This window comes from Rana temporaria, chromosome 3 (genome assembly GCF_905171775.1).
Source record: "Rana temporaria chromosome 3, aRanTem1.1, whole genome shotgun sequence".
In the NCBI taxonomy this organism is placed as follows: Eukaryota; Metazoa; Chordata; class Amphibia; order Anura; family Ranidae; genus Rana; species Rana temporaria.
Window position 1 is genome coordinate 462,024,630 of NC_053491.1, and position 24,247 is coordinate 462,048,876.

At 44.2% G+C, this 24,247-nt stretch overlaps 1 protein-coding gene across 1 annotated transcript in view; it reads right to left on the reverse strand.

Annotated features, from left to right (window-relative positions):
• The window catches only part of CNTROB (centrobin, centriole duplication and spindle assembly protein), an 84,282-nt gene that overhangs the window by 26,230 nt on the left and 33,805 nt on the right, over positions 1 to 24,247 (reverse strand). Inside the window, exons 8-13 of the mRNA XM_040346786.1 lie at positions 19,177 to 19,383; positions 17,910 to 18,056; positions 16,303 to 16,436; positions 15,012 to 15,137; positions 13,841 to 13,982; positions 8,669 to 9,959 (exon numbers count right to left, since the gene is read on the reverse strand). Of these exons, the coding sequence (XP_040202720.1) occupies positions 8,669 to 9,959; positions 13,841 to 13,982; positions 15,012 to 15,137; positions 16,303 to 16,436; positions 17,910 to 18,056; positions 19,177 to 19,383 (2,047 nt within the window). The remainder of the gene's footprint in view (positions 1 to 8,668; positions 9,960 to 13,840; positions 13,983 to 15,011; positions 15,138 to 16,302; positions 16,437 to 17,909; positions 18,057 to 19,176; positions 19,384 to 24,247) is intronic.

The following is a 24,247-nucleotide window of genomic DNA, read 5'->3' on the forward strand; positions in this document are numbered from 1 at the left end:
GTTAGTCTTTCTAACACTCACGCTGCTCTTAAAGTCTCTGTGTTTATGCATGGCACTCTCATACCTTGGTGATGGTGTCGCTGGAGCTGTAGTGTTGAACTCCAGGAAATCGAGGCTGGGGTCATTCCTCATCTGGGACTGTTCTTCAATGAATCTGCAGAAATGAATAAATGGGGGAAAGGTGATGTCATGCACCCTTTTGTACCTTGAGACTGATGCCGCCCACTTTTCTTGCAGACTGTATGGTAGTTTCACGACAATTGGGTTCACTCCATGGGCTGTATCCAGGTAGCATAGCCCGATCAGACGAGGGTCTCTTTTGGCAAGCTCTAGTTCCATGAGCAGGTCACTCAAATCCTGAAGCTTATGGACGTCCTTAAGATTGATCTTTGGAATGTTCTGCAATCTCTTAAATAGGGCCTTCTCTATTGCTTCTGCACTGCCGAAGGTACGTTCGAGTCTCTGCCAGGCGGCAGCGAGACCTGCTTCTGCTTGTCCCACATAGACAGTTCTGAGGCTCTTGATGCGATTTGTGGAGCTTGGACCCAGCCATGAGATCATGAGGTTGAGCTCCTTCTCTGCGTCTAGTTTGAGGTTGGCAATGGTGGCCTTGAAAGATGCCTTCCAAGCTCTGTAGCTCTCTGCACGGTCATCAAATTTTGAGAGACTTGTGTTAATTAGCTCTCTGATCGCCATAATCCTGGCCAACTCAGACATATCTGATTTCTCACTGCTTGTTGCCACGACAACCTGTGGTGCCGCCGGGGCGTGTAGGCTTTGCGGCGTGAAAGGGTGAGATGCATCCAGGTAGAATGATGCTGCTGCAGGGTTGAGCTGTGATCTAGTCTCTGTAGATCGTGAGGACTGCTGCTTGAGCTGTGGAGGTAGGCCAGGAAACGCCTGATGGCCCTTTTTGTAGTTTCGTAATAACTGTCCTTGAGAAGGCACATCTGGGTGAACACCATCAGATTTCTCGGGTGCTGTAAGTGACACTGGCACTGTAGGTGGAGATGACTTTGAGGTTTCGGCGTTGTCAGCTTGGACGGTACTGCATACTGGGGGTGATGCAGATAATTGTTTCAGTACATAGTCGCTGGTGCGGTAAGCTGAATCTTCTACCTCCTGCGGTAGCGAGCAGACTGGATCAAGACCTTGGCTTAATGCTTGCTCAAGTAGTCTTACTTTAGCTAATGCAACTTCCTCTTCCATCTCTGATTCAAGAATCTTTATTCGAGCCTCTGCTTCTGCTTCTGCCCTCTTGGCCTCTGATTCTGCGTCTGCCCTCTTGGCCTCTGCTTCTGCTTTTGCCAGAGCTTCTTTTTCAGTGAAGGAACGTCTGGCTTTGGATTGCTCTGCATTTATGCGGGCCTCTAGTAGTCTGTCGCTTAGGGTTGAGCTTCTTGAGCACGATGATCTGTATGACCGAGAGGAATGTTTGGATGAATTTGATCTGTGTGATCTAGTTTCTTGCAAATGGGAGATGCGGAGTTCCGCTTTATCTTTAGCAAGCAGCACCATGGTGTCTCTTTGAATGTCTATAGATTCTGCCTTGCTCAGTTCTGAAAGGGCTTCATCATTATTAATGTTTTTTAGAAAGGTTATATACCTTGTGAACAGTCTCTTGTATCCTTCATGAGCTGTGTTCAGCCGCCTGATGCCAACTTGTAAGCTTGAGGTATCACCAGAGGATTTAAGTCCTGACATGAGGGAGGAAACTCGCTCCCATAGCTCTTCCAGGTTATCGCATAGCTCATCTTTTGTGGTTTGATAGTTTTCCCTGACCTTTATTGTCGGTTTGAGGGAGCGTCTTGGTCGCACGACTTGGTCTGCTGGAAGTGTGGGTTCTGCTTCCTGTACTTCTTGGTGATCAGTATCAGGCTGCATTAGCTCTGTTTCATCACTGGGGAACTGTGCAAGGTCCTTTTTGTCCATTTTGATTTAAGGTGCGCTGTCTCTTTAAGAAAATAAACTTTTGAATTGGGGGCTGAAAATTGCAGTGTGGCTAGGCTGGGGCACTCTGGCAAGGTTCCTCAGGTGTTTTAAGTGATTTGCGGGGGTTTAGGTTAGAGAGGGACCCCGTGTGCGTTAACAGTTCTGCTATGCGAGCAAAGATTGATATGGGATATAGGAAACGGCTTGATGAGTTGTGGAGGGCTTTCAGGCAACAGTAAAGATACTGTGGACATGCGGTGCTTGCCCTTAGACTTGTGGAACATGCACTGTAGCCGGGCAGATTCGCTGCAGATAGGCCTGTTGCAGGGGAGATTCCTTAGTGTGGTAACTCTGAGGGAATCTGTGACTGGGGTGTGGACATTAAGGCAGTTTTTGACTGTTCTGTTCCCACATGAAGGCGAATGAAGGTATAACTGATAATAGCTGTGTGACTTCTTACCTTCGTATCCAAGCAGTGGGGCAGACAGGACCGGCAGATGTTCAGGTTAGATGGATCCAGACTCAGACATGAAGATGAAATCAGCGTGGGTTTATTCAATCCAGATAAGACAACAAACGGTGATACAATACTGTTCTGTAGTAGTGGTATCAATGCTGACTTGTTAGAATATGTCCTGAGGCTAGCTGCTGTGGCTGCAGAGCTGCTGCTAACTACTGCTGACTTCTGCGTGGTCAAAAACTGATGCCTTCTCTGGAGCCCAAAAATGTGGAGTGTCTAGTCACACAGCCATGAGGAGATACTGAAAATGGCTGCTCCCAGTGAAGAGACCTGCCCAGCGAGAGTCCACGCCTCCGAATAGAAAAAACTTTACTAACAAGAACAGGGACGTGTGGCATGCAAATTCTGGCCAGCAGATGGCAGCAGTGAAAGAAATGCATGAAAACAAACATGTAGAAATAAAGATTAATAATGTAATGTACAAATAACTATAAGGAGAACAGCACAGCCACTACTTACCTGTCCTGCGACTACCCGGCTGGAGGTATCCCAGACAGAACCAACGTCCGCGAACGGCATGGTTGTCAGCCAGACACACTGTGACAAGGCCATAGAGACCGGTCATATGTGTGCCCTAGAACTGAAGTTCCCCGGCCGCCCATGGAGCAATGGGGCCTTTCGTGGACGTCCCAAAGCGGAGCTGAGGGCCGGCACACGCTCGAAGGCCGAACCTGGGGGGACTACAAGGGTCGAGGACCCAGCCTGTCACCCAGTCGGCTGTTGATAGAAGAATCGCAGGATTCAAAAATAAAAATAAAAAAGCGAGGAAAAAACTCGCAAGATGCAAAAAAATTTGCAAGAAAAAACTCCAGAGTCCAGGACTCCAGAGAGAGCCTGACTCTCCTGACGGTTAGGCAGAAACAAACTGAGGCTGCTAAAGCAGAGTGGGGGTTATGCCTGGGGGAGCCACGCCCCCTGGGAGGAGCGGCATGAAGGAAAGTTTTTAACACCTTAAGTGCTGTAGAATTCTGCCTAAATCTCCTGGTAGGAAGAAGCATAACCCTAAGGTCAATGAAGGCTGTGTCCGTCTATGAACGAAAGAGAAAGGACGCCAATTTTGTTTGGGGGGCCACGTCGCACGACCGCGCAATTGTCAGTTAATGCGACGCAGTGCCGAAAGTTACTGCTCCAGGTGGATTGTGTTAGGATGATCAGTGTAGTCTCAGGAGATCAAGGGTGCTGGCGATGCACAAGGCAACAAATGGAAAAAGAAAATATGGACAGCCGCACTCCAAAAAACCTTGATGGTTGTCTTTATTAAAAAAGGAAAAATGCACTACAAGTCACAGCACACTACACTAGTGTGCTGTGACTTGTAGTGCATTTTTTCTTTTTTAATAAAGACAACCATCAAGGTTTTTTGGAGTGCGGCTGTCCATATTTTCTTTTTCTGATCATAAATGTAAATGATACTCCACCAAGTATTTCACTCTCAATCATTTACATTTATGATCAAGTGGGAATCGGATTTATTTGGGAGATTGCTGATTGGAATCACATGCGATTTGGAAGGATTGAGCCTAATAAGGAAGGAGTCCCTATATTTATACGCCTTGGGCTAGATTCAGATAGCCCGGCGTAATTTTCTGCGGGCGCAACGTATCTCAGATACGTTACTCCGCCGTAACTTAGGGCGCAAGTTCCGTATTCATAAAGAACTTGCGCCCTAAGTTACGGCGGCGTAGCGTATGTGGTCCGGCGTAAGCCCGCCTAATTCAAATGTGGATGTGTTTTATTTAAAATTAAATGTGACCCCACGTATTTGATGTTTTTTTACGTCAAGAATCCCAGTGCGCATGCTCAAAATTACGCCGCAAATCGTCAATGCTTTAGACGTGAACATAACTTACGTACAGCCCTATTCGCGAACGACTTACGCAAACAACGTAAAATTTTCAAAATTCGACGCGGGAACGACGTCCATACTTAACATAGGATACGCCTCATATAGCAGGGGTAACTTACGCCGGAAAAAGCCTAACGTAAACGATGTAAAAAAATGCGCCGGACGGACGTACGTTTCTGAATCGGCGTATCTACCTAATTAGCATATTCCTTGCGTGAATCGAAGGAAGCGCCACTTAGCGGCCAGCGTAAATATGCAACTAAGATACGACGGCGTAAGAGACTTACGCCAGTCGGATCTTAGCCTAATTTCGGCGTATCTTGCTTTCTGAATACAGAAAGAAGATACGCCGGCGCAGCTTTGAATTTACGTGGCGTATCAATAGATACGCCAACGTAAATTCTTTCTGAATCTAGCCCCTGGTGTTCACTCTGTGGCCAGGGACATCTGGTGAGCACATACCCTGTTTCCCCAAAAATAAGACCTACCCTGAAAATAAGACCTAGCGTTATTTTCCAAGAGGGCTGCAATATAAGCCCTACCCCGAAAATAAGCCCTAGTTAAAAATGCTTGTAAAATCCTATAATCCACTATATTACAGTAGTTTATAATGTACAATGTGTGTGTTTCTGTAATATAATTGCGGGGAAGAGAGCTCCGGCGGGTAACAAAAATGCAGAGCGGCGCTATAACAAATGTATTTGGCACAATTGTATTACAGAAACGCACACATTGTACATTATATACTACTGTAATAGAGTGGATTATAGGATTGTACAAGCATTTTAACTCAGTTCACACTGGGGATTCCTGATAGGCAGGGAGGGAGAGAAGACAGCACATTACATTGTAAGACCTACCCCGAAAATAAGCCCTACTGTGACTTTTGTTGGCATAATTAATATAAGACCCGGGCTTATTTTCGGGGAAACACGGTATAAATATATCACTTCGGTGAAGCACTTTGATATGAGCATATTGCACTATATGAGGCACGGTGTTGGAGATAAACTGCATTGAAGAACCTCATCATCATTTTGTATTGTCTATGCACATTCATGCTGGACTGTTTGACAGTTATACTATGGTGTATAATTAGTAAATAAAAAAATAAAAAAACATTTTTTAAAGCGCCCCCGTTCCCATGTGCTCGTGCACGAAAGCGAACGCATTCATTTTAAAGTACCAAAATTTGGTGCTATTCCACAAATGTGTGAAATTTTAAAGTGCAACATGTTGGGTATCTATTTACTCAGGGTAACATCATCTTCCACATTATACTATAAAATTTGGCTAACATAACATTTTTTTTTTTTAATTCGTTAAACTGTTTTCTTTTTTTTTTTTGTTAGAAAAAAATCGCTGTGCAAATATACCGTGTGACATAAAAAGTTGCAACGGCCACCTATTTATTCCCTAGGGTCTCCACTAAAAAGACAGATAATGTTTGGGGGCTCTGAGTAATTTTCTAGAAAAAAAATGATGATTTTTACATGTAGGAGCGAAGTGCCAGAAATGGCCCGGATGGGAAGTGGTTAAAAATTAAACAGCGTTTTCAATTTGTAGTGCTCAGATACAATTATATTCAGCTTTAGTAAAGCAGTCAATCTTTATGCAGTGACAGAGTCACTTAGGCCGCGTACACACAATCAGTCCATCCGAAGGACCGTTCATCGGTTAACCGATGAAGCCGACTGATGGTCCGTCGTGCCGACACACCATTGGTTAAATAACCGATCGTGTCAGAACGCGGTGACGTAAAACACGACGTGCTGAAAAAAATGAAGTTCAATGCTTCCAAGCATGCGTCGACTTGATTCTGAGCATGCACGGGTTTTTAACCGATGGTCGTGCTTACCAACGATCGGTTTTGACCTATCGGTTAGGAATCCATCGGTTAAATTTTAAAGTAAGTTCTAATTTTTTTTGACCAAAGGTTAACTGACCGATGGGGCCCACACACGATCAGTTTGGATCTATGAAAACGGTCCTTCAGTTCGTTTTCATCGGTTTTGACCGATCGTGTGTACGCGGCCTTACAGCACAACGTCTACAAAAAACAATAGCCTCACATATATGAGATCTCTGGCTGTTATAGCTGCAAGAATTCATTATGTGCGCCCAGTGCCCAATACAATACCGAGCAGGTAGGAAAACTAGATGCCAAATTTCTGCATCCTTGGCAGAGAGTCCTTGGCAGGCCTGTGAGCAGTGAAAGGGGGTCGGGTTTATGGAACAGTAAAAAGAAGTGCCAATTGAAGATTTAGTCTACGTGTCTCTTGGGATTCCTTGGCAGGTATGGGTCTTACAAAGCTTTCAAAATGGCTGACATCTGTCAAAGCTTTGTGTTTGTAGAAGACAGTACTTTAAGCTCTTTAAGATGCCTAAGCTCTTTAAAGATATTTTCTTGCAATTTCACAAGCTATGTTTGTGAGAAGACAGAAGGTCACAAGTAAGCAGATAAAACAGCAGTCAGAGAAATTACACTTTTCCTGCTTTAAATGGATTATTTAAGCAAGACTAGCTATAACAAGGCTTTGGGAGAATCCACGATGCACACCCCTCCATATGGTGCAACAATTACATCCCCAGCTACACTTTATGTGACAGACTGTGCTCTCATGAATATGAAGTGTCGGTGAGGTCACTGGTCTCCAGTGATTGGATGGGCTGTGATCTCATGTATATGTAGTGTCGATGATGTCACTGGTCTCTAGTGATTGGACGAACTGTGCTCATGAATATAAAGTGTCAGTGATGTCACTGGTCTCTAGTGATTGGATGGGCTCTGATCTCATGACTATGAAGTGTCGATGATGTCACTGGTCTCTAGTGACTGGACAGGCTGTGTTTGCATGTATATGTAGTGTCGATGATGTCACTGGTCTCTAGTGATTGGACAAACTATAAAGTGTCAGTTATGTCACTGGTCTCCAGTGATCGGACGGGCTGTGCCCCCATGAATATGATGTGTCCGTCATGTCACTGGTCTCTAGTGATTGGATGGGCTGTGATCTTACGATTATGAAGTGTCAGTGATATCACTGGTATCCAGCAATTGGACAGGCTGTGGTCTCATGACTATGAAGTGTCAGTGATGTCACTTGTCTCTAGTGATTGGATGGGCTTTGATCTAGGGACTATGAAGTGTTGATGATGTCACTGGTCTCTAGTGACTGGACAGTTTGTGTTCTCATGTATATGTAGTGTCAGTGATGTCACTGGTCTCTAGCGATTGGATGGGCGGTGTTGTCATGAATATAAGGTGTAGGTGATGTCTCTGGTCCCTAGTGATTGGTGAATTGTTGGTGATGTCACTTGTCTAGTGATTGGACAGGCTGTGTTGTCATGAATATGAGGTGTCGTGATGTCACTGGTCTCTAGTGATTGGACAGGCTCTGCTCATGAATATGAAGTGTTGATGATGTCACTGGTCTCTAGTGATTGGATGGGCTGTGATCTCATGAATATAAGGTGTTGGTGATGTCTCTGCTCCCTAGTGATTGGTGAATTGTTGGCGATGTCACTGGTCTCTAGTGATTGGACAAGCTGTGCTCTCATGACTATGAAGTGTCGGTGATGTCACTTGTCTCTAGTGACTGGACAGACTGTGTTCTCATGAATATGATGTGTCGGTGGTGACGATGGTCTCCATAGTGATGAGATCACAGCCCATCCAATCACTGAAGTGTTGATGAGGTCATTGGTCTCTAGTGAATGGACAGGCAGTGTTCTCATGAATATGAAGTGTCTGTGAAATCACTGTTGTCTAGTTATTGGACCGGCTGTGTTCCCATGTGTACAAAGTGTCGGTGAGGTCTCTGGTCTCTAGTGATTGGATGGGCTGTGATCTCATGAATATAAGGTGTTGATGATGTCTCTGCTCCCTAGTGATTGGTGAATTGTTGGCGATGTCACTGGTCTCTAGTGATTGGACAAGCTGTGCTCTCATGACTATGAAGTGTTGGTGATGTCACTTGTCTCTAGTGACTGGACGGACTGTGTCCTCATGAATATGAAGTGTCGGTGGTGACGATGGTCTCCAGTGATTGGATGGGCTGTGATCTCATCACTATGAAGTGTTGATGAGGTCATTGGTCTCTAGTGAATTGACTGGCAGTGTTCTCATGAATATGAAGTGTCTGTGAAATCACTGTTGTCTAGTTATTGGACTGGCTGTATTCCCATGTGTACAAAGTGTCAGTGATATCTCTGGTCTCTAGTGATTGGACTGAGTTCTCATAAATATAAAGTGCTGGTGAGGTCACTGGTCTCGAGTGATTGAATGGGCCGTGTTTTCATGAACATGAGGTGTCACTCATTGCATTGGTTTCTATTGAATGGGTTAATATCTTAGGTGTATGACTTACCAGTTCCAGACATTGTTCTGTCCGGAAGGGGCTCCAGAGGGAAAAATCCGTGATGACTGCCAAAACTTTGACTCAACTCCTCCATTTGCAGAGGGAAGAAACTTTCTTCTGGATCTGTCATCCGGTGACTTGGCTGGAGACTCCTGGATGACTGTTCTCTATGATCAGGATGAATTCTTATCTCCTGATTTGAACCAATTATGTGGTCTTTATGTATGGGGCTTAAATGGGGAATGGTCGATGTTGTCTGTGAATGAGCGATAAAGTTTCTGAGCTCCTTCAAATAGTTTTCTTCATCCACAACCTTGGCTCGGGCATGACTGGCACAATTTTGTTTACTAGTACTGTCTTTTAGCACAGTAGGTTGGCCATGACCACTAATAAAAGAATGACCACCAACATCTCGGAGGTGGCTTCTTTCAGTTTCATTAAAGCTTGTGTAACCCATGGTGGGGAGATGGTGGTCCAACATGGCTTGATTAAGCCAGCTTTGGCTGTTGCAATCTTTAAAGGTCGCCGACTGGCTATGGCCACCGATATCCCTAAACTGGGCACTACTGGTGATATTTAGGTCAGTAATCGGTCGTTGGTTCAGATCCAGGTTTCCACTCTTCATGAGCTGGCTAGATAATTCTTTAACATAATCATCAAATAAATGTCTTCTACTGAGTTCAACAGCCACATTTGACTTGAGCAGGTCTTCATCAATGTGTTGGAAGTCTTTATCAATGTGTTGGGGTTTGTCGTGGTTTCTTGACTCACAATGATCACTGTTGAGAAGACTTCTCATACTTATAGCAACCGTTTCCTGGGCTTTGGTAAGTTGCCCAATGTTCTTCTTAGGCTGGCTAATTCCTACAAGAGGTTGGCCACTAGATTTGTTGATGGAGGTTTTGTTACAAAACTGGGATCCATCACCCATATATCGGAGACTGGGTTCCTTTTCGTCCCTCCCACCAACAGGACCTTGGCTTCTCTCATTCAAGAGATGGCTAAAGTTAATCAAGTCTAAACTAACGCTCTCCTTAAGAGGTCTACTGCTGGTAGACGTTTGGCTAGTCTTATTCCCATCTTCTAGATGTTGGCTATTGTTGAGCTCCAAGTGGCTACCACCTGCTTTGCGTTGGCTGCCGTTACTGCTGTTGAGGTGACTGGCTCCTACCACACCTTGCCTTGTTTTGTTGCTAGTCTCTTCACCATAGCCACCCTCTCTGGTCTGTTTGCTGAACCATTGCTCAGTGGGCTCTGTCTGTTGAAAGGGCACAAAGGATGATGGGGCTATAGTGGGAGCCTGTGAAAAGAAAGGATGTGTTATGGACTGCATATTGCAAATAAAAAGGGCTTGTAAGTCGACATAAGCTTAGTAAAATGCCAAAACACCAAATATTTAAAAGATATAGTTTTATTCAAACATGCAAAATAGACAAAAAGTTAAAAACCACATTCATTAGCAACAAACAGTCTACAAAGTAATGTACATGCATAGTGGATCGATGCATTTTGTCTGTAAATTGCTTCTTCAGGATCCATATCTTCATATTGGAAAATGGCAACTGTCAAAAATAAAACATCACAATAAAAATGTAAAATAATAGACCCACAAAGGAGGGCAAACACACACAAAAAAAAAAAAACACATGACCCGGTTGTTGCACACAGAAGGTGGAAGGGAGTGAAAAAGAAAAAATACATGGACACCGCAAAGAAAAAAAAAAGAAAAAGAAATGCAGTGTCCATGTGATTCTCTTCTTCTCTCAGTTCCACCTTCCGCGTGGCACAACAGGGTCATGTGGTTTGTTGTTTTTTGTGGGTCTACTATATTATATTGTATTTTATATTATTGTGATGTTTTCTTTGACAGTAAAAATATTCCAATATGAAGATATGAATAATGGATCCTGAGGAAGCAATTTACAGGTGAAAAGCGTTGATCCACTATGCTTTGATTGCATGTATATTACTTTGTAGACTGTTCATTGCTAACAGATATGGCTTTTAACTTTTATCTATTTAAAATGTATGAATAAAAATATATATCTTTTAGATATTTGGTGGTGTTTTGGCACAACAAAAATGCCCATTTTCTGTTTCCTGATTGGTTTACTGGAAGATTATTTTGATGTATTGTCTATTGATTAAGGCAGGGATCTTCAAACTACGGCCCTCCAGCTGTTGCGGAACTACACCTCCCATGAGGCATTGTGAAACTTTGACATTCACAGACATGACTAGGCATGATGGGAATTGTAGTTCCTGAACAACTGGAGGGCCGTAGTTTGAGGACCCCTGGATTAAGGAATGGTGCCTTGACATTTCTCCATCATCCGGGTCTTCAACCTTTCATTATTTCAGAAGCTTAGCAAAACCCTGCCTAGAGATTAAAAAAAGGGCTCGAAATGTGAAAAATATGCCCAAAAAAAGGGAATAGGGCAAACACTAGTTGCCAGTGGCTCCTAGGACTGATTTTTACCCATTACTGACCTGCAATTTCTTGTTCTACACTGTATCTCTGTGTGGAGGCAGTCTCTTAGTAGGAGGACTGTTTCCTCAGATCAGAGCTGTCCCCCATAATGACAAGTGGGGGAATAATTAACCCGTTGCCGACCACCCGTCATCTGACAGCGGCAGAATGGCTCCCCTGCGCAAATCACCGTAGCTATACGGCGGCCGGGGGCGAGCGCGCGCTGCGTCACTGAGGAGATGATGCACGTGCCCGGCGGCCACGATGTCTGCCGGGCATCCTGACAGAGAACAGGAATGTGTATGTGTGTGTAAATGCACACACATCCCAGTTCTGGAAGGGGAGAGAGACAGATCGTGTGTTCCTATTTTATAAGAACAACGATCGGTCTCCACCCCCAAGCCCCCTACAGTTAGAACTTGATTGCCCCCTAGTGTTAACCCCTTCCCTGCCAGTGACATTTATACAGTAATCAGTGGGTTTTAGCTCTGATCATTGTATAAATGTCACTGGTCACAAAAAAAGTGTCAAAAGTGTCCGATCTGTCTGCTGCAATGTTGCAAATCACAGCCATTACTAGTTAAAAAAAAAGCCATATATCTATCCCCTATTTTGCAGAAGCTATAACTTTTGCGCAAACCAATCAATATACAGGTGGTCCCCGGGTTACAAACAAGACAGGGACTGTAGGTTTGTTCTTAAGTTGAATCCGTTTGTAATTTGGAACAGGTACATTTTGTAAGTGTAGCTCCAGCCAAAAAATCAATTTTTAAGCTTTTTAGATAGCATAGGGAAGGGTTATCACCCCTGTAACATTTGTTTTGCTGTCTGTGCACCTGTTCAGAACATTTCACCTCACTTTCTGTCCCAATGACCATTGTTTTTTTTTAAATTTGGGGGTTTTAGGGAAACAAGGATTGGTGATAAAGCATCGGTGGTGAGGAGACACGTTTTTCCCATATTAACTTTTACAGGAGAGAATTTCCCTTCCTAGGGGTAGATTTCCTCTCACTTCCTGTTGTCTCCTTCCGTTTGCAAGTAGGAGTCGTTTGTAAGTCGGAGGTTTGCAAGTAAGGGACCACCTGTACACTTGTAGAAGAATACATATTGGCATAAACTGAGGAAGAAATGTTTTTTTTTTTTTTTTTTTGGGGGGATATTTATTATAGCAAAAAGTAAAAACATTTTTTTTCAAAATTGTCGTTTTTTTGTTTATAGTGCAAAAAAAAAATTGCAGAGGTGATCTAATACCACCAAAGAAGAAAGCTCTATGTAAAAAAAGAAGACATAAATTTTGTTTGGGTACAGCGTTGCATGACTGCGCAATTATCAGTTGACAGAAGCGACGCAGTGCCGTATCACAAAAAATGGCCTGGTCAGGAAGGGTGTCAATTCTTCCGGGGCTTAAAAAAAAGCAGCTGAAGGGGTGAAGAGAGAAAACAGATCCACAGAATAAACGAAGCAGAAGCAGAGAGATCCTTGCATTGCAGGTCCTCAGGTACAGCGTCCTCTCCAGCAGGGAAACAGAAGCACATTAGTGACATCACCAAATCTAACTCTAAATCTTAGGTGATCTCACACTGCAGATATACAGTATCCCTAAGCACAGGAGTACAATACTTTTTTTTCAAGAAGAATTAAAAGGAGGTCGATTTTTCAGAGCACTGCTAAATTGCTAGGCACAATTCTCATTGGGTTCACAATAATAAACCAACATTTCCACTTTTTTAATTTCAGGTCTATTTTAACCACTTAACTCCCGGACCATATTGCTGCCCCATTTTTTGCGATTCGGGACTGTGCCGCTTTAAGTGACAATTGTGCTGTCGTGCGACGTGGCTCCCAAACAAAATTGGCGTCCTTTTTTTCCCACAAATAGAGCTTTCTTTTGGTGGTATTTGATCACCTCTGCGGTTTTTATTTTTTGCGCTATAAACAAAAATAGAGCGACAATTTTGAAAAAAAAATATTTTTTACTTTTTGCTGTAATAAATATCCCCCAAAAATATATAAAAAAACATTTTTTTTCCTCAGTTTAGGCCGATACGTATTCTTCTACATATTTTTCGTAAAAAAACAAAATCGCAATAAGCGTTTATTGATTGGTTTGCGCAAAAGTTATAGCGTTTACAAAATAGGGGGTATTTTTATAGCATTTTTATTAATATATTTTTTTTACTAGTAATGGCGGCGATCAGCGATTTTATTTTGGTACTGCGACATTATGGCGGACACTTCGGACACTTTTGGGACCATTGGCATTTTTATAGCGATCAGTGCTATAAAAATGCATTGGATTACTATAAAAATGCCACTGGCAGTGAAGGGGTTAACACTAGGGGGCGGGGAAGGGGTTAAGTATGTCCATGGGTGTGTTCTTACTGTGGGGGGGGGGGTGGCCTCACTAGGGGAAACACTGATCCTCTGTTCATACATTGTATAAACAGAAGATCAGCATTTCCGAGAGCTGTGTGTTTACACACACAGCTCCCGGTCCCCGCTCTGTAACGAGCAATCGCGGGTGCCCGGCGGCGATCGAGCCCGCCGGGCACACGCACGGGAGTCGGGGGCGAGCGCGCGCCCCTAGTGGCCGCTCAAAGAGCTGCCGTATAGCTACGGGCTCTCGCCCAGGAGAGCCGACCTGCCGCCGTATAATGACGGTGCGCGGTCGGCAAGTAGTTAAGATACATATTTAATAAAAAGGAACCAACCTTTGAGGAGAGAACTTGCAAGGCCTGGCTCCAGTGACTCTTCATGACCTCCTGGAGCTGTGATAGCATCTCTGCTCTCTCAGTTTCCAATCGATGCAGAGACCGAGAGAGTCCCTGACAGCGATCTTCTGAGTGAGATAACCTATAGAGAGAGAAAGCAGAAATAAAAATGGAAAAAACAAAAAAACACTAGGGATGCTTTTACAAGGTGAATGAGAAGAAAGAAAGAAAAAAAAAAAAGCAGACAGAAGGGAGCTATGAGTCTGTCCTCCTCCTGCAGGGTGATACAGACAGAGGGAGCTATGAGTCTATCCTCCTGTAAGGTGATACAGACAGAATGGAGATATGAGACTGTCCTCCTCCTGCAAGGTGATACAGACAGAAGGGAGCTACGAGTCTGTCCTCCTCCTGCAGGGTGATACAGACAGAAGGGAGCTATGAGTCTGTCCTCCTCCTGCAGGGTGATACAGACAGAAGGGAGCTATAAGTCTGTCCTCCTCCTGCAGGGTGATACAGACAGAAGGGAGCTATGAGTCTGTCCTCCTCCTGCAGGGTGATAGAGACAGAAGGGAGCTACGAGTCTGTCCTCCTCCTGCAGGGTGATACATACAGAAGGGGGCTATGAGTCTATCCCTCCTCCAGCAGGGCGATACAGACAGAAGGAAGCCAAGAGTCTGTTCTCCTCCTGCAGGGTGATACAGACAGAAGGGAGTTTGTGAGTCTGTCCTCCTCCTGCAGGGTTAACTCCATATTCCCATCGCACATATTCCTGGATAAAGCTTCAAAAAGATTTGGGTGCTGTAGCAACGGCCAGCTGGAAAATGGTTCAAAGTACCAATGCAGAAATTTGCCAGCACACCATGGATCAACAAGATAGCATCCAAACTGATTTTTTTATTGCATGATCACATCACAAATGGTGCAACATTTCGGAGCCACACAGGGCCCCTTCGTCGGGCATGTGATAACTTGCCTGACGAAGAGGCCCTGCGTGGCTCTGAAACATTGCACCACTTTGTGATGTGATCCTGCAATAAAAAAAAAATCAGTTTGGAAGCCATCTTGTTGATCCATGGTGTGCTGGCAAATTTCTGTATTGATTCCTCCTGCAGGGTGACCCAGAAAGAAGAAGTATGTAACTGCATACTGCAAAAACAACACAGCTACGTACTTGTGCTCGTAGTCCAAGATGATCTCACGGTTACGTCTCTCTCGCTCCTGTAATTCTGACTTGAACTGTGATAGCTGGTTGGACAGTTCAGTTTCATGCTGTGAAGCAAGATCCAGCAATTGTTTCCTGAGTGCACAAAAAGATGAAGATAAAAAAATAAAAAAAATGGCAGAAAAAATCCAATAAGCTTTAACTACTTGCCGACCTGCCGCCGCAGTTTCACGGCGGCAGGTCAGCTCCCCTGCACGAGAGCCCGTACAATAACATCGGCTCTCTTAGCGGCCACTAGGGGCACGTGCGCGCCCCCCGCTCGTCCCTGACACCCATGCAGGTGCCCGGCGGGCGCGATCGCCGCCGGGCACCCGCTATTGCTCGTTACAGAGTGAGGACCAGGAGCTGTGTGTGTAAACACACAGCTCTCGGTCCTCTCAGGGAGAGAAATGCCTGACCGTCTGTTCATACGATGTATGAACAGCTATCAGTCATTTCTCCTAGTGAGCCCACCCCCCCTACAGTTAGAAAACACAGAGGGAACATACTTAACCCCTTCCCCGCCCCCTAGTGTTAACCCCTTTACTGCCAGTGGCATTTTTATAGTAATCCAATGCATTTTTATAGCACTGATCGCTATAAAAATGCCAATGGTTCCAAAAATGTGTCAAAAGTGTGCGAAGTGTCCGCCATAATGTCGCAGTACAGAGATAAAAAAAAAAAACAAAAAACGCTGATCGACGCCATTACTACAAAAAAATACATTATTAATAAAAATGCCATAAAACCACCCCCTATTTTGTAAACGCTATAACTTTTGCGCAAACCAATCAATAAACGTTTATTGCAATTTTTTTACGAAAAATATGTAGAAGAATACGTATCGGCCTAAACTGAGGAAAAAACTTTTTTTTTTTAATATATTTTTGGGGGATATTTATTATGGTAAAAAGTAAAAAATATAATATTTTTTCAAAATTGTAGCTCCATTTTTGTTTATAGCGCAAAAACCGCAGAGGTGATCAAATATCATCAAAAGAAAGTTCTATTTGTGAAAAAAAAAAAAGAAGGATGCCAATTTTGTTTGGGAGCCACGTTGCACGACTGCTCAATTGTCAGTTAAAGCGACGCCGTGCCGAATCGCAAAAAGTGCTCTGGTCTTTGAACAGCAATATGGTCCGGGGGTTAAGTGGTTAAACGAACCAGCCAATTGATTTTTGTAGCTAAATTACTGGCATGCATGCTGGCACCTTGTACCTAAATGCGTACATCCCAATATGAAATTACATCTATGTCATACCTGTGCTGTTCTCTCACATTGCACAAGTGCTGAGCGCTCTCTTCATGGAAAGCTGCCAGCCTCTCCGCCATCTCCTCTTCCGATCGCATTTTGTGTTCGCTCTCTAATCGCACCTTCTCGGACTCATTACGTGCCTGCAAAGCAAGACATGTTTAGGACAACTTTAAAAAGCACAGAGGAACATCATTAGAATAGATGTAAACCCTAAATGACAAACTAGCAGGGCTGGCACAAGCAGTGGACGGGAGGGGCAGCTGGCCTGGGCGCAATAGTTTACCGTAGGGATGGGGGGGGGGCACCTTCCTTCCTGCTACAAGGCTGACAGGAGTAGTGACAAAGGGCATCACTACTCCTGTCAGCCCAGCGCTGGGAGCAGCGAGGAGGAGAAGAGAGCTGTGATAAGGGCTGTGTTCTCTCTACCAATTCTTTCCTGCCATTCGGTGTTCACAGACATACAGGAGCACTGTACTGGTAGGAAGGAAGAGGGGGACAAAGAGCACAGCCCACAGCCTAGTACAGAAGTGTCCAGGAGAGAGTCTGAAGCTACCGCACCTGCCGCGAATCTCTGCCGATTTTCATCATCCAATTAAGTGCAGGAAAAATTATTTTTCAAGTTAGACTAGCAGTGATTGGTTGCTACGACACAGGGCAGTGCTAGCAACCAATGACACACTAGTTTCACACCAGGAAAGCGCCCGCCCTCCTTTCAAACCTGCCCTGCAAGGTAGGAATGGGTGCAGTGTAAAGGGGGACAAAAGATGAAAGAAAGAAAAAAAAAAAAAAAAGAAAGAAAAAAAAAGGAAGGCTTCCTTTTAACTGAACAAGCCTGGCTCTACAGTCTTGACTTATTTTCTGCAGGGTGGGCATTGATATTGGTGAAGTTTAATCACTTGTGGATGAGACCCAATGTTAAGGATCGTATATGTCTGAACTGCAAGACTGGGAGTGACTACCTAATATATGCTGTTCATGATCCCCTGTCATAAGGGATCATGGCGTTCTGGTAAGGAGCCAATCTATAGTTTGGTGGAGGATACATCACTTTTCTTTGGACACGTTTTCAACTGATTTTGGAACTTGGCACAGAGCACGGGTGTTTGGCATTTCATGTGTTAAACATTTATGGACTTTATTGCTACAATTTTTACTTTATTTATATATGTTTTATTTGGTTAATATTCATTGATTTAATGATACGATTTAAATTCTTTTTGATGTTCATTATTAATATCATCACTGTTTCACTCCTATTGAGGGGCTTGCGAGTGCTTTATAGTGCCCTCTAGTGGCTACCAACCTCTTGTTTTTTTGGTATATTAGTGATTTATATATACCATCATCTATCACATAGCTTATAATTAATATCATCATATATCACATAGTTTTGTGTATTTTGTGATTCAAATATTTGTTTTTACACCGTTTGGAGGTAGCGCGATTTATATTTTTTCTTAGCGATTGGGTTTGCATTTCGTTTGATCCTGGCCTTTAGAAAGTAGATAAAGGTTTGGACATTATTTAGAAGCACTGGGTGAAGGGGATGGGGAAACAATTTATCATCCCTTTTTATTTTCCAGCACAGGAGAATAATTCTGATTGGCCGTTACCTTCTCCAAGTTGAGCTCCATCAGCAGAGTGTCTGTCTCTCTGTGCGATGTCTGCAGTTCTCTCTCCAAGCGCAGGACGTCACTCTGCAGGGAGGACAGAGCCAGCTGCAACTGCTGAGACTTCTGGCTCTCCTGCTGGGTCAGAACCTGTCGGAAAAGTATTCAAATGGCACAGATTAGCAGTGTGGAACCTCAAATCACAGCACGACTTAAAGGGGTTGTTAACAACTTGCCGACCAGCCGCCGTCGCTTTACGGCGGCAGGTCGGCTCCCCTGCGCGAGAGCCCGTAGCTATACGTCGGCTCTCGCACAGGCCACTAGGGGCGCGACTCCCGTGCGCATGCCCGGCGGGCGGGGGCGAGCTCCTTTATCTGCAACGTAGAGAGCGTCCTGACTCTCCTGTAGACCAAGGGAGGGAGCGAGCGTGACACTCCACACCAGAGAGAAAGCCTCGCATTACTGTGTGGAGTTACAGACAGAAGAACAGGAAGTGAGGATTTCTCAGAAAAAATAAGGACATTAAAAGCAAAATGGAAGGATGAGGTAAGTGAAGGAGGACTGCACTAAGGTAAAGGAAGCCATTTAGCAAAAAAAAAAAAATTGTACCTTTACAACCCTTAGGTTGAGATGTCGACTATTTGTGCATGCTACAAGCCCAAAGACAGACATCAGAACTGTACAGAACTGCATAGGAATTTTTATCATTTGAGGCTAAAAGGTTTGGCCTAGGCCCATTACACAAGAGCTGGAGAGATACAGGAAACAGACATGATGTAGAGAGGGGAGTACAGGTCAAGCACTTTAAAGCTAAAAACTCCAGGCAATGCAAATATTATCTTAGTGATTCTAACGGGGGGTGGGCCTGCCAGGGGGAGGAGACCAGGGGAGCCAACCTGCTGCAGTATAACTGCGGCGGCTGGTCAGGAAGCAGTTAAAGTAAAACTAAAAAGGCAAAACTTTTTTTTTCAGATCTTTGAATGGAGTACAGAAGGATTAGAACCCCTGTCAGTTTTTATTGCAGTCTGTGCCCCATTAGAGAGATTCATCCTCGCTCTTTGTCCCGTTTACCAGACCTGCACTCTCTATAATAAATGAGTTGGAAGCTTTCCCCTCAATCTGTACACTTGGCAGCAGGGGGGTTCACAAAGTAATGGAACGGAAAAAATAAAATAAAAAAAACAATTATTCACATAAGAGTAGATTTGTCTTTGGCTGTTACAATATATTACCTCTTGTAGAATTGCAAATAGCCCTTTTCAGTTCTCACCTTCTCCTTCTCCAGCTCTGTGCTTCCCTCCTCCTGCACTCTCCTGCACTCCTCCTGCAGCTCTTTCTCCCTCTCTTCCCAGGTCTCCTGCTGTTCCTGCATTCTGTATTGTATGGAGTCCAGCTCTCTCTGCTCCTCCATTCGGGCCTCTTTCTCAGCCTCCCGTTCAGCCTCCAACTGGGCGACTTTGGCAGCCTGATCATCGACCTACATGGAGTAAATGTTACAGATAATCCAACACTCAGGTTAGAGCACAGCGCACTTTTCAACGATTGTATTAAAACGGAAAATGTTTATGTTTTCTGTAAGATAATGCTTTGTGCTATTGCAAATTTTTTATTACATTTTTTACTCCCTTAAAGGGGTTGTAAAGGTAATTTTTTTCTCCTAAATGGCTTCATTTACCTTAGTGCAGTCCTCCTTCACTTACCTCATCCTTCCATTTTGCTTTTAAATGTCCTTATTTCTTCTGAGAAATCATCACTTCCTGTTCTTCTGTCTTGTGACAGGAAGTCAGGCAAATCTGGGGGTGTTGTCACAGACGGGAGATACATTTCTGCCTTGTTTAGAAAATTCACCAATTACTATCAGGTGTCGGCTGCAGAAGTAGCCAGAAAGGTTTAAGGATGTTGGATAGCTTCAGCTGTTCAGAATGAGAAAATTAAGGCCTCTATAAATTGTCCAGAGGATTACTACTGAATGCTGCATCCTGAGGCTTGTTGAGTTAAGGAGAGCAGTGAGCTGAGAAAGACTTCTGAAGGTGAAGCGGTTGTTGATATTTTTGCTGTGTGATAAGAAAATCAAAAAGACTATTGTTTTCTGCTGGAAGACCAGCAGTGTCTGCCCAGCAGTAGGCTGTACCAGACTCCATAGGTAGGTTCCTGTGTTGTGAAGGTAGACGGCCCAAGTGGCCAGGGTTTATTTTATGTTTTGTTTTGTTTATGCTGTTTGGATGCTTGCACTTGTTTCCAGCAATATAGAAGAATAAACCATTACCCTTGTTTTTTTCAACCACCCACTGCTACCTCTCTGTATAATTCAGTGTGTAGTGAACCCACTCAGGAGGTCACACACCCCGCTACCGAGCTAACCCCTTACAGTCTTTAACTCCACACAGTAATGCAAGGCTTTCTCCCTGGTGTGGAATGTCGTGCTTGCCCCCTCCCTTGGACTACAGGAGAGTCAGGACGCTCTCTACATTGCAGATAAAGGAGCCGTGTGTTAGTGGGCGTCCTGACTCTCCTGTAGTCCAAGGGAGGGGGCGAGCACCACACTTCACACCAGGGAGAAAGCCTCGCATTACGGTGTGTAGTTAGAGACAGAAGAACAGGAAGTGAGGATTTCTCAGAAGAAAGGACATTTAAAAGAAAAATGGAAGGATGAGGTAAGTGAAGGAGGACTGCACTAAGGTAAAGGAAGCCATTTAGGGAAAAAAAAAAAAAAAATTGTACCTTTACAACCCCTTTAAGTGGATGCCGCACTGATCTGATGCTGCATCTGTCCCCCTGCCATCTCTGCACTGAGAACTGAGCAATCAAAGACTGCTGATTGTCTTCTCAGAGCCGAGGGGTGAACAGAGCAGACGTAACTGCCAGTCATCAGGTCTCTGCTCTGCCCCCTCCAGTGCTCACTGGTTGCGTTGAACTGTGGGGGGGGGGGGGGGGGGAGCGGGAGAGGCTGGCTCAGGTTCTCAGCAGTTTAACGAGAGGCTGAGCCAGGTGCCGGTCCAGGCTTCTGGGTGATAAAAGAAAAACCTCCGGGGGCTGGGATTTCTTTTTAAGGGAACATGAACACCAAAAGTTTAAAAGATATACATTTTTTTTGCAAAATATGAAACACACCAATAAAAAAAATGTCTGTGCAAAGACAATAACATATACAGATACTTAGTGAGTCTCTGATTTACCCGACGCGTTTCTGGCTTAAACGCCTTTCTTCAGGGGTAATAACAAAGAGCTGTATTTGTATAGTAATTAATTTAGCATCTTGCAAGTTCATGCACTTTAATAATAAAAGACCTGTGAAAGGTCGATTGACACAAGGTAAACCGGATCGGCAAGGTAGAAAATGGCCAACCAGCATAGTATACCACTGCGGAGATCCACCTCAAAGAGGGCCACAGATGAGACATCAAAGATGGTTTGACCTGAAACATGGTGTATAATCCAAGGTTCGGTTGGTTCATGTTCTCAGCGGTTTACTGAGAGGTTGAGCCAGGTGCCGGTCCAGGCTTTTGGGTGGATCTAGACTTTAAACACTTAAGGCGCAGGCCTATTTTTCAGACTCTGCACATCAGTCTTACAAGCAAACATTTTTGGGGAAAAAAAAAAAAAAAAAAAAACACACTTTGACTTACAAAATCAGACAACAGTAAAGTTAGCCCAATTTTAATTTCATATTGTGAAAGATAATGTTACGCCGAGTAAATTGATACCCAACATGTCACGCTTCAAAATTGCACCGGCGCGTGGAATGCCGACAAACTTTTACCTTTAAAAATCTCCATAGGCGAGGCTTAAAAATGTCTACAGGTTACCAGTTTTGATTTACAGAGGAGGTCTAGGGCTAGAAACTTTGCTCTTCTGCCAACGATCGTGGCGATACCTCACATGTGTGGTTTGAACACCGTTTTCATATGCGGGCGCAACTTACGTATGCGTTGGCTTCTGCGCAAAATTTTTGGGTCACTTTTATTCCTATTACAAGGAATGTGAACATCTCTTGTAATAGAAAAAGCATGACAGGCCCTCCTAAATGGGAGATCAAAAAAATACCTCAGATCTCATATTTACACTAAAATGCAATAAAAATAAAATAAATGGTCTTTTTTGTATAAAAAATAAAATTCCTTTTTAAGAGCATTGGGCATATGGAGCAGAGTTGTGGCCATCTTCCCCTCCCTCGGCATTCAGCCTTACAGGGGAGCGGACGCGATCTTCTCTGCTACAGACGGCTCTGGTAAGCGGTGGAGACGAGTGCAGCGGGAGGCTCTCCCGCCACCGATAAAAGTGATCTTGCGGCGAATCCGCCGCTGAGACCACTTTAATCCGAAAGCGAGTCGCCTGCCGTTTTTTAAAGATACCGGGGTTATAGTAGCTAGCTGCTGTCGTAACAACATTATCTAGTGTCAAATTACCGACGTAAAACTACAGCAACTGGTCCTTAAGTGGTTAAAGTCGGGATCTTGGCCTCATTCACACTGGGCGGATCCGTTCCAGCGGAGCCCTTCAGCTCAAGCCTTGTACACACTCGGCAAGAAAACTGCTGGCAGAGCTTTCTTGCCGAGTAAACCGTGCGTGTGTTCGAGGCTTTGAGGTTTCTCGGCAAGAAAACTGCCTAAAATCTCGACGAGAAAAAGAGAACCTGCTCTCTATTTTCTCGTTGTGAAATTCTCAGCAGTGTCTTCCGGGAAACCCGAGCGTGTATACTTACCTCTCCACGGAAACCAGCGCATGCTCGAAATGACTTTGACGCATGCGCGGTCGCTTCCAAGGCATAGGTAGGGTGAAGCAAGATGGCGGCGACGGCACCGTATTTATTTAAAACTTTATGGGCCAGATCCACAGAACAATTACGCCGGCGTATCTATTGATACGCCGCGTAATTTCAAATTTTGCGCGTCGTATCTTTGTTTTGTATCTACAAAACAAGATACGACGGCATCTCGGATGGATCCGACAGGCGTACGTCTTAGTATGCCGTCGGATCTTAGGTGCAATTTTCTGGCGGCCGCTAGGTGGTGTTTCCGTCGAATTCCGCGTTGAGTATGCAAATTAGCTAGTTACGTCGATCCACGAACGTACGTCCGGCGCATTTTTTTACGTCGTTTGCGTTCGGCTTTTTCCGGCGTATAGTTAAGGCTACTATATGGTGGCGTACTCAATGTTAAGTATGGCCGTCGTTCCCGCCTCGCATTTTGAATTTTTTACGTTGTTTGCGCAAGTCGTTCGCGAATAGGGATTTGCGTAGAATGACGTCACCGTCGTAAGCATTGGCTGGTTCCGGTTTAATTTCGAGCATGCGCACTGGGATACCCCCACGGACGGCGCATGCGCAGTTAAAAAAAAAAAAACGTTGTTTACGTCGGGTCACAACGTATTTGCATAAAACACGCCCCCATCACAGAGATTTGAATGGCGCACCATTACGCTGCCAAAGATACACTACCCGCCGTAACTTACGAATCAAATTCTTTGAGGATTCGAAAAAAAAAAAAGTTACGGCGGCGTAGTGCATCTTAGATACGCTGCGCCCGGCGGATTAATGCGCCGAGGTACGTGAATCTACCCCTATGTATTTTTATTGGGATTTTATGTGATAGACCAACACAAAGTGGCAGGAAAATTATAAATGGTTTTCAATTTTTTTTTTTTTAAATAAATATGTGAAAAGTGTGGCGTGCATTTGTATTCAGCCCCCTTTACTCTGATACCCCTAACCAACATCTAGTGGAACCAATTGCATTCAGAAGTCACCAAATTATGTTAATGAAAAGTTATATCCATGTGCACGTTCCGTACCAATGTTATATGCCTTTTGAGTATCGCATTTTTTTCAATTTCTTATTACTTCTGTTAATGTTCAAATCTTTAATAAAAAATACTTGATTAAAATAAAAAGAAGTCACCTAATTAGTAAATCGAGTCCACCTGTGTGTAATTTAATCTCAGTATAAATACAGCTGTTCTGTGAAGCCCTCAGAGGTTTGTTAGAGAACCTTAGTGAACAAACAGCATCATGAAGGCCAAGGAACACACCAGACAGGTCAGGGATAAAGTTGTGGAGAAGTTTAAAGCTGGTTAGGTTATAAAAATAAATATCCCAAGCTTTGAATATCCCAAGGAGCTCTGTTCAATCCATCATCCAAAGATGGAAAGAGTATGGCACAACTGCAAACCTACCAAGACATGGCCGTTAACCTAAACTGACCGGCCGGGCAAGGAGAGCAATCAGAGAAGCAGCCAAGAGGCCCATGGCCAACACTGCACATCACCCTGAACACACCATCCCCACCGTGAAACATGGTGGTGGCAGCATCATCTTGTGTGGATGCTTTTCTTCAGCAGGGACA